Below are 11158 nucleotides of genomic sequence, written 5' to 3'. Positions count from 1 at the left end.
AATTAATTTCAGGATTAGCATTAATCCCTCCTCCCTCTCTCTTGAAACCGCCGGCCACCCCTTTAATGGGCTCCAATTGATTGCCCATTAATCCCTTAGCCTCTTTTGAATTTTAAACCTCATTTCAATTTAGATTTCCCTCCTAATCCACTTAAAACCTGAAATTAATTTCAGGTTTTGGATTAAACCTCTATTGCTCCCTTGCCAAACCTAATTTCTCCCCTTTGGAAGCCGCCGGCCCTCTCATCTCCCATCTTCTTTCTCCTTACTCCCTCCCGTGGAAGATTGGAAGCCTAACGAAGAAGAAGACGATCGCCCCTCTCCACTTCAATGTTGAATGGCGGATCTCGAGTTTGAGTGGGGATTAGTATTTGACGCCGACGGAAGCATCAATATCTTCCGATCTGCGTGCTTTGACGTAGGATTTGAAGACGACGCCACAGTTGACGAATATTTGGAGCGAGTCGTCCCGATTCTAGTGAGCATCATAGACCGACGATTCTCAAACTACGATTGGAGCCTCGTAAGCCGCCCACTACATCCTTCCCCACCGGCTACCTCTCCACCAACGAAGTTCTTCGACACCTTCTCTCTAGTGGTGATATCCTTCATCGTTTGGATCCTCTTTCTCCGCTAAAACTTACTAATAGTTGAGTGAGACGGCCCTCAAGGTGAAATTCTCATTGTTAAGCGTTGGATTTTGTTAATTGTACTTTGCATCTAAATCTCTCGGAATTTTGAATGAATTGTTTCGGTTAATTTCAATTGCATTTCTTTGGACCTAATAAAGTTTAAATTTTCAAATTCCTAACTCACTTTTATGTGCTAGCGTTAAATTTAAAGGAGCAAAACTTTAATCTTTTCTCTTCTTAATTTCTTGAAGTAACTCCTAATGGTTTTCATTTCATGTGGTTCACATCATAGGCTTCCTATCCATCCATCCCTCACAACAGTTTATTGAGGGTGACAATTTAAGATAACCTAAACTTATAAAAAGCCCTATCAAATCAAGCACAATTTATGGTCACTTTAAAAATCTCAAAATAGTAATGATGTGGCATCAATACTCAAAAAGGATGATTTTATTGCAAAACGACACTACTAAATTACAATCATGAGCAAGGGCCTTTAACTAGGTGATCTACAAATTCGCTGTGATTAAATTGTGGTCACAACCAAAGCCCAAAAGTTTCCCAAAAAGGTGCATTTGATAGGACATAAAACTCTCCATCAATTAAGGCAAACTAAGATTATTGTAAAATTATCCTTTTTGACAAACATCCACCTCCAATCTACAAGATTCTGTTGGACGATGCAACACATAGCTGACAAGAATACTTCGGTCAGGTTTGATTGACTAGCTCCTCTAACTACATAGATTAGGGTCCATGATAACCTAAGATGACAAAATCATGAAATCTTGATTAGATTTATCATCATTCTCCCCACCATCCAATCTAAACTAATAATGTAACAATGATAAATTTTCTCTTTTCAAGTTTGATCCACATGTCTAAAAGACTGAGGTTGACAAGAATTTTGCCCCAAATCACTTTGTACACAACATTTGAAATAAAACATTATAAAAAAATGATTTTATAATCTTACCCCCAGTCTAATCAAGCAAAGTAACCATCATCAAAGGATGGAAATCAACTACTCAATTGTGAATCTCTCAAAAATTTTTTTTTGCTTTTCATTTGCTAAGGCCCTCAAAGCCTTCAATAAAGAAAATGCAAAGTCCGTGACCATCTTGCAAAAGTTAATTCCATAAGCTTTTGTTGAGTGATTTGGAGGAATTGACTTTCATACATATAAAAAAAAACTTGATATATGGCTAACGCTAGTGAAGGCCATGCTTCTTGTCAAGGATAATTTATCATCTGCCAACCCCTCATGGCATGCCATGATCACCTCCACATTTGGATTAGGATTATTGCTCAGAACCTCTCTTGATAACATGAATAAAATATATTCTCTAAGAGAATAAATTTTCTCACACCATTTCCCCTTAATTACGCACTGTATTTACATACTTGACACTAAAATGATAAAAATATTATAATAGAAACTAATTCAATTGAATATGCTACATTTCCTTCATTCCGAGAACACTTTATGTCGTGTTTAAATAGTCATTCAACAAAAACAATAACAACAACAACATTAAGCCTTTGTCCTACTACGTGGGGTCGGCTACATGAATCATTTTTCTCCATTTTGTTCTGTTAAAAGTCAAATTTTGGTTTAAATCTTATAAAGAAAGATCAATTCTAATATTTTCTAACCAAGTCTTTTTAGGTCTACCTCTACCCTTCTTAATATAAGTCAAATCTAATACCTCTACTTTCCTAACTAGGTCATCGGAAGACCGATGTTTTATGTGAAATGTCATGATTATTCGACAAGTTTTACGCTGGCTGTCAACTACCTAACGCAACTATCTATTTTTCTCATCCAGGACTTCGGCACCTGACAACGACAGTGTTTAAATAGTCAATAAAGAATAATCTCATAAGAGTATACATGGAAGTAATTGATGCTTGGATGACACAAATTGAGTAATCCAACCACGATTGTCACCAGCTGGTCTGCCTTGAGTGCAGCCATTGTGGAGGCAATTAAGGGCAGAAACTGTTAGATAACTATGGCTGCAATATCTTGAAGATATTTGAATTCGAATTGATTCTTGATTTTAGGAGAAATGCCAGCTATCATTACAATTAAGGTCTGTCTCCAGATTAAATCATTTTTCATATTTACCAACAGTTAAAGATTGTTAACCAGTGCCCAATTTTGTTCTAAAGTTTTGTACCGCCCCAATTTAGTCTATGACTACTGAAAAATGATTCAATTTGGTTTAACAGAAGAAGAGGCATATATCCCAATTTTCCCTATTTGATTGGGGGTATCAATTTGGTTTAACAGAAGAAGAGGCATATTGATGTAGAACGGGTAGGAGGATTGAATCCTATGGGTCTTGAAGAGCAAATACAGAAGTCTAAACAGCAGCTTTTGGCACTTGGGAAATTCTGGACAGCAACCTCAACCTCTTGTTTAGACCCTGGGTAGTTGTTATAGGCTGCTGGAATCCTTTGAACAGCAATTTCAGACTTCCAACGGTGCAGGACAGCAGGTTTTACTACTCAAACAGCAGTTTTGAGGCTTCCGTAGGGTGGGGATGCAAGGACAGTGGTTGGAATTCCTTGGCAGCAATATTATGAGGTAGAAGACTTCACGTTGGATGAATTTTGGGAGGATTTAATGGAGGAAATCTAGTGTAAGGGACTTGGGAAATTTCGGCCAGGTGAGGTGGATGGGTTTTGAATTCTTTCCAAGAGGGATTAGGGATTTTAGGAAATAAATCCCTAGGATTTATTAGAAAGGGGGGGCGGTGGTTTAATGATAGAGGAGGAGATTGGGGAGGTGATTTTGGGTGCTTAATTTAAGGCTTTAGGATTTAGGAAAGTGTTTAAATAAATCCTATTTGAATTTGAAATTCAAATTGATTTAATTAAAGAACTTTCCTAAAATAGATTTGATAAATTAGAAAAAATTTTGAATTTCAAATCTATCCAAATTCGCCTCAATCTAATTTAGGAAACAAAGCTTGAATGGGGAAAGAAAGAGGTGGGGACCATGTGGAGGCCGGCGGCATCCAAAGAGGGAAGGGGTTTGAGAGAAAACCATTACTCTTCCTTGATTTGGAAAATCACATTAGGAATGAATGATCTTCAATCCAATTCAATTCAAAATTCAAATTGAACTTAATTTAGGAACTTCCAAAAATAGATCTCTTAAATTAGGAAAGGAATTTCAAATTCAAAATGCTTTGAAATTTGAAATTAAACCTTTCTAAACTAAGAGGAAATAATTATGGCAGGAATTCAAGATGTGATTTGGGTTTTGGAGGGAGGAGGAGGATGATGAGGCCGGCGGCTAGGGGTGAGAGAGGAGACGACGTGATGGTGGTTAGGGAGAGGATGAAGATGACGACTAGAAACAACAAGAAGGAGCCAAAAACAAAAGATAAAAGATAAAACCGCGAGCCTTGGACTCTTCCGAAGACTGACGGGTGATACGTTGCCCTCCTCCAAGGGACTTCAAGCCACGAGCCCGGACCCATCTTACGGCTGGTGGAAACTCCGACTCCCTCCCATAGGGATTTCACTAAAGTTCTTCCCAAAGAACACAAGTGCAAAACACAAATTTTTTTATTATAATTCCATCATACCTAATACATGAGAAGGGGCCTCTATATATAGGACTCAAAAGAAATTAAAAGACACATTTGCCCCTTGGGCTTACATAAGACAAGAGGGTAAAAAGGGATATTGCACAATTAAATCAAAATACACTTAATAAACTAAAATAAAACAAAGTGATCTTGGTCGCCGATCTTCAGCTCTTCGGATAGGCATGGACGGTTGGATGTCCGCATCACATATATCCCAAATTTCCCTATTTGATTGGGGGTATTTAATAAAAACATATTAATTTCCTTTTTGTTTAACAAAGCAGCTTATCTTGTTAACCTACGCGCTGTTGAAGACAAACTACATATTCTCCACAATGCGAGAGCTACAATTGTGAGAGCTGTGATGTGAGAACTGCGGGATCGAGACTATAAGCGACAACATATTCTTCATGATCATTTTTGTGCGAGATCAACGTACGCTCATCAAAGGATTTTGTTGATTCAACTATGAACCGCAACGCAAAGACGCACTGAAATATTGCTTAATATTGCTTGACGAGAGTCAACAATCATGAAATGTCAATCCCTCCGATTGAGATTTAGGGCATGCAACCACTGAAGCTCCATCTCATATGGGTACGTGTTTTGCATCCCTTTTTTTTATTCAGCTTTTAGATTTCCTAGTTCAGCGATTTATAGTCCCTTGTTTTAGCATGTGGTGGGTTCTAACAGAAGGTGGTTGTGTTTAATTTTGGCACTTCAACTGTATCCAGTAAACTATTTTCCTTCTATTCCCCCTTTATAGCATTGTAATAACTTATGATTCTTCTCATGCATGTTGACTTGTATATCTAAACTATAACTTAAACCGAGCCTTTTTCTTCCCCGCTGGCAAGTTATTTCTATACTTTCTAAGCCTTCCTACTGTATGTAGCTAACGTCTAGAATTGACAATGCTAGAAATCCGCATATATGCACGGTAGCTTATAGTTATTTTTTCTTATTGTTAGATGGGATTGGATACTTTTTTCTTTGCTTTTATCAGTATTCTAATTTGCTGAATTTAACTTGTAGTTTAGCCTAAATCTTAGAGTCTTTTCATAAGAAACTTATTTAGGATCTTTTTAGGATCTGAATATGACCACCGAGTTATGTAAAACATTATTGAAAGAATTTAATAAAAATTGGTATAAGTTCAGGGTCCCTTTTTTCATGTCATTGAAGGCTATGTGTCTTGCAACGCTTTTATTTTTTCGTACAATACATGATGAGGACATTCGTAGAAGATTCCGACATATGTACCATCGGAGGGGTTGTCGAGCGACGGCCATGATTCAGCAGCTTTATTTTTTATGCTTTATTTTAGTCATGTCATTTTATTTCTTGTTTTTCCATTTGTACCCCTATTAGGGAATTAGTGTTTTTTGTAGCCCAAGGGCAATGTTGTCTTTTATTCTCTTTATTTTCAATGAGCCTATATAAGGGCTTGATCACAATACTATTGTATGGATTGGATGAATGAAATTTTCTACTTTATGTTCTCTTTGTGAGTACTTGAAGATCTCTTGGTGAGTTCTTCGTTTGAGATCTCTTAGTGAGTTCTCTAGGTAATTACAATTCTAGTATTTTATTCTTCCCCCTACATCTTCCTCACCACAAGAAATCCAACCTAATTTCACCCTAACCCCTAGCCGCCGGCCCCCTTGGGTTTTCCGCCGCCGGCCACCCTCCCAAACCCGGCCGACCACCTCACCAATGCCCTTCCCCCACCCGGCCAACTCCCTCTCTCCACAAATTTCAAATTTGAAATTTGGTATTCAAATTTTGAATTATTTCCTAATTTAGAATTCCAAATTAGGAAAATTCACATGATTGAATCCAATTTCAAATTAATTTAATTTGGAGTCTTTAAATCCTATTTCCACCTCGGCAAACCCATTTGGAAACCCCCTCTCCTCTCTCCCCGAATCCCTCCTCCCTCATAAACCCGCCGGCCCCCTCCTTAGGGAGTTTGCATTGAAGGCACTAAATGCTCTCCTCCCTCATTAAAGATTTCAAAATTACTTTTACTAAAATTCCCTCCAATTACTCTTAAACTGAAATTTAATTTCAGTTTTCCCACAACCCTAGCCCCCTCCTTGATGTCGCCGGCCTCTATTGGCTCCCCCATTGATTGAGCAATAAATCCCCCCCCTTTAATTTGGGATTTTAAAATTTGATCCCAAATATTTTCCCACCTAAATCCCTTAAACTGAAATTAATTTCAGTTTTCTAACACAAACCTCACCCTTTCACCTTAGCTCTATCACCAGCCCCCCCTCCTCTCTACAACCCGCCAACCCCCTCTCTCCCTCCCATTGTTGAGCTTCTTCTTCCTCTCCATGTCGCATGGCGGATCCTAAGCTAGAATGGGGGCTTGTGTTTGATGCCCAAGGCAATCTCGACGTACTACGATCGCCGTTCTTTGACGCGGGATTTGAATCCGACAAAGACGCCGTGGGAGATTACTTGGATCGGATCCTCCCAACCCTCATCCAAGTTATTGATAGACAACGTCCGGATTACGAGTGGACCATCGACGGCCGACCTTCCACACCACCTCCACATCCGGCGCCTTCCTCTCCTTCCCTACGGATCTCCGGCACCGCCGCCCTCGGAGTGGTTTCATCTCTTGTGTGGTTCTTCTTCTTCCAACAACCCTAGAAGTAGATAAATGAGCGTAGCCTCAAGGTGAGACAATCGCTTTGTTAACCGTTGGATTCTCGTTGGCTTTTCATTTGCACTACTACTTATTGCCGTTGTTATTTTATAGATCTTGCTAATTTAGCGGTATTATTTGCCTAGATTTGGTTAAATTCTGAGATCTTTCTTGAAGTTTCAATTAAGAAAATCATTAAGACTGAACTTTCACTACTTTAACAAACTTTTATTAATTTTCTGAGATTCAAATTCCTGGTTTCACATCAATACAGTTCAGGTCACTGGGGGTGATCGACAAGAAGAAATACTATCGATCATCAATGTTTAGATGTTTTAGGAGGTAACTTTGTTCATTTGTATTCTTTCAGATTTTGAAATAGAGTTCTATTTTTTATTGTATAGTTCAATATTTTTATGCATTTTATTGGTCAAATAAGAAATAATGGACTATGTGCAGTTTTCAAATGGCATGATAACTCGAATTTCATTAATAGACTTTTTGGAGGAGATCACCAACAAATGACCTACAACCTCCGCATAGCTTGACCAGCTTTGCAGATGTTTTGGAGGAGATCATTAGTGAAAATTTTTTTTTGTAACAAAGGTTTTTAGAGTTTTGTGGCCAATAACACCAATTTTTTAATAAGGATTTTGAAGCTTTATAATAAATGACAATATTTTTTGCAACAAGAGGTTTGGAGTTTTATATGATCCACCATTTGTTAATTATTCACTCTTATGATTTAAATGGTTAGCTTTCATTATATTGTTGGCATTTATTTAATTTAATAAGTGAAGAAGACGTGATATTTATTAGGAGAAATCAATTATAATTGGTATTTATTTTAATTTAATCAATGATAAATATTTAATTATCAAATTAAAATAAATACCCAAGATTACCTTAACTTGGCATTTATTTTAATTTAATATATGACCTATTTAAATGCCAAATTAAAATAAATGACAAATAACCTTGAATTTAGTATTTATTTTGATTTAACTACTAACAAAGATGTTATAAATTATGACGTGTATGGATTTCAATAATTTTTTATAAGCGCTTGAACTAACTAAAATATACTTACATTTTACTTTGGTATTAACTTTAAGTGTTATTTTCAGTGTTAGGACTAAATTGGATCATTTTTAATAGTCATGGGAAATTGAGGTGATAAGAAACTCTAGAACTAAATTGGGCATTGCTAATACTCGAGGGACCATTTTAGGCTTTTTCTGATTACCATCTAAGTTCATCAATGCATACAACAAAAATTAAAATTTTCATCAAATTGCCTGTTTTAGCCTCAATAATCTAAGCTACCGATGTAATTGCCAAATACAATTCATAGAAGTATGATTCGGACATCTAACCGTCCATGCCTATCCAAGGAGTTGAAGATAGACGGCCGTAATCGTCCTACGTTATCTTAAATTTGTATTTGTAATTTTTATTTTAATTATGTATTTTCCATTTTTACCCTTAAGGGTCCAATCTTATGTAAGTTGTAGGAGCATGATCGTCTTAGTTAAGTTGCTTTTATTTCTGAGACCTATATATAGAGGCCCTTGCTAGTGTAATGGAATGATGGAGTTTTAATAAAAAAAAATTGTTTTGCACTTTTGTTCCTTGGTAGGATTTTAGTAAGATCTCTATGGGAGGGAATCGTAGTTTCACCAGTCGCAGGATGGGTCCGGGCTCGTGGCTTGAAATCCCTTGGTGAAGGACAACGTAACACCCGTCAACTGCAGGAAGCGTCCTGCTCATGGTTTTCTTTGTTTTTGTTTCTCCTTATTTTTTTTTCTAATCGCCATCTCCATCCTCTCTCCAATCCGCCGGCTTCATCCCCTCCACCCAAACCCGCCGCCCCCTCTCTCTACTTAATTATTACTTCTCCATTAAGGCCCCCAATCTCTCTCCTATTTTAATTAACTCCTTCCCAAAAAAATAGAACTCCATTTAAGGGATTAATTAAATACCCCTTCCCTCTCTTTTCCATTTAATTTGAAATTCAAATTTCAAATGATCCCCTCCCCCCATATCCGTTCTATATCAAAGTAGCTCATTAAAAAGAATATAGAAATATCACATACCAGGTGTTGGCAATGTTGGCAAGCCATGTTTGCTTTCTCCAACATTATGCAGTGAAGAGCGGGAACTTTCCTCAGCCACCGACGTATCTGCCAAGATCTTTGGCAATTCCTTTATAAGTCTTGCTGCTTCCTCTGGCTTGCTTAGAAGTTTTTTTCTATCCATGTACTCATATAGTGTAAAACCATACCAAGTTAAGGTGAAATCCTATAGAAAAGGTATTTCAATTACTATGAAAGTAACATTAAAAAAAAACATTAAATCTAAAAAATTAGATCATATGAACTGTTCAAATGCATTAAGAGAAACCAAGGATATTCTTTGCGCCATCCCTTTTCATTTGCTCGTTCAATCAGTTTATCCAACTTCAAAAGCTCTTTATTGATCGACTGGAAAAGAAAAGATTTTATCAAATATGATGAGACATGGGCAAGGTGTCTTTCAACGGCATAAATTTTAGCTAGCTAGGGAAAGATGAACCAGCAAAATATCAAATCGAACATAAAAAAGATGAATAGAAGTATGACGAAACATACATGCTTCACTATATCCTCGTGAATAATACTTATTTTCTTCTCTAGTTCAACCTGCCAGAAAGTAATGAAATGTTAACTAGGCACTAGTTTGAAACCAAGAAAAAAAGTCAATTATTAATAGTGGTGTTTGCATATAAAAAAAATGTGAAGCGCAAAAAGAGTTTTCTATTTCGAAATTAAGAGGTGCAAGCTCTAGAAAATGACCCTCAAATCAGCTAAATAATAAAACAAAAGTCAAAAATGATAAAAATTGATATATTTATCAAACAATAAATAAACTATTGAAATATTCAATAGCTGCATATAAATTAGAAAGCAGTCATCTAAAAAGAATAAATGAAAAGGCTCAAACCCAACCCAAACTAAACTCATCCTTGATGTATTCTTTCAGTTGATGCATATAAAATGTTCTAACTTGTTAAAAATACTGTTGCTTTCTTATGGATAGAAAAGTAATCCCTATTGGTAGATTTGAGGGGATGATCACCAGCGCACCACCTAAGGGCTGATTTCAAGGAGCATCTGTAGCTGGTGGGCTGCCAAAGATGGCGTAACAATCGCAGCAACAACGAGGGAATGTCACCTTGGCCCTCGGATTGATAACATGGCAATGGATAGCCCACGAATTGTTGACTCTAAGTTTACATTCTACGCTGATTTACAAATTTTTTAATGTAACTTAATTGTAGCCCTTTTTTTCTTTTAGTACGCAAGGAAAAAAAAACTTTGTCATAAAAATTGGTTTATAAGTAAAAATTTGAAAAATTGAGAAAAATATAGAGAGGCCGCAAGTAAGAAAGCAATATTTGATGAAAAATTTAGTTTTTAGTGATTTATGTAATAGATTAGATACTAAAGATGATGAAAGATGTATACATAAGTTAGTCGAGCAAAAAGATAGAAGTAAAGATTTAGCTCAATTGAAATGCGTTAAGCATGAAGATGAAAAAATATTTTTCTAAGAATATTGGGGAGTTTGTAGAGTTGCGCTGAAGAGTTGTTGAGTTGGAGTGTTGTTTGGAGAGTTTGAGTTTGTTGCTTGGAGATTCTTAAGAGTTGAGCTGTTTGTACGGGGTTGGATTTTATAAGTCAAATAGTGAAAAAATATCCCCCCACTCCCTTTTTATTGCATTTTTTCTAACAAACAACTCTATTTTGATTAACTTAATTAACCAAAAATCTCAATTTTTTTAAAACAATAGCTCTCGAATTTTAATTAGCCAATTTCATTAATCAATTTTAATTAATTAATTTTGACTAATTAATTTTTTTATTAATTAAGTGATTTTTTAATCAATTTTAATTAACTGATTAATTTTTTTATTAACAATTTTCAATTAACTAATAAATTTACATTAATTAATTCTAAATGATTAATTATTTTCAATTAATTTCAACTAATTACTTAGTTTTAATTAATCAACCATAATTAATTAATTAGTTTTATTTAATTAATCTATATTAAAAAGTTAATTTTGTATTAATTAATTTCAAATAATTAATTAATTAATTTTATTAATTTTAAATTATTTAATTAATCTCAATTAATTAAATATATTTAATCCATTAGATTAATTAATCAATTAATTAAATAAAATTGATTTGCTTTCCAATTGCTCCAAAAGTTTTGTA

At 35.6% G+C, this 11158-nt stretch overlaps 1 protein-coding gene across 3 annotated transcripts in view; it reads right to left on the bottom strand.

Annotated features, from left to right (window-relative positions):
• LOC110094459 (zinc finger CCCH domain-containing protein 44) overlaps positions 1-11158 on the bottom strand; it is a gene marked incomplete at its 5' end in the record, with an annotated part of 42442 nt that overhangs the window by 9759 nt on the left and 21525 nt on the right. For 2 of the 3 annotated variants that reach the window (XM_020819703.2, XM_020819704.2), the window contains 3 exon segments: positions 8993-9168; positions 9309-9379; positions 9527-9577. In XM_020819703.2, the coding sequence (XP_020675362.1) occupies positions 8993-9168; positions 9309-9379; positions 9527-9577 (298 nt within the window). 3 annotated transcript variants of the gene reach the window in all.

The sequence above is a fragment of the Dendrobium catenatum genome, unplaced genomic scaffold, assembly GCF_001605985.2.
Source record: "Dendrobium catenatum unplaced genomic scaffold, ASM160598v2 fragScaff_scaffold_629, whole genome shotgun sequence".
Classification (NCBI taxonomy): Eukaryota; Viridiplantae; Streptophyta; class Magnoliopsida; order Asparagales; family Orchidaceae; genus Dendrobium; species Dendrobium catenatum.
This window is presented reverse-complemented; position numbering and strand designations above follow the sequence as displayed.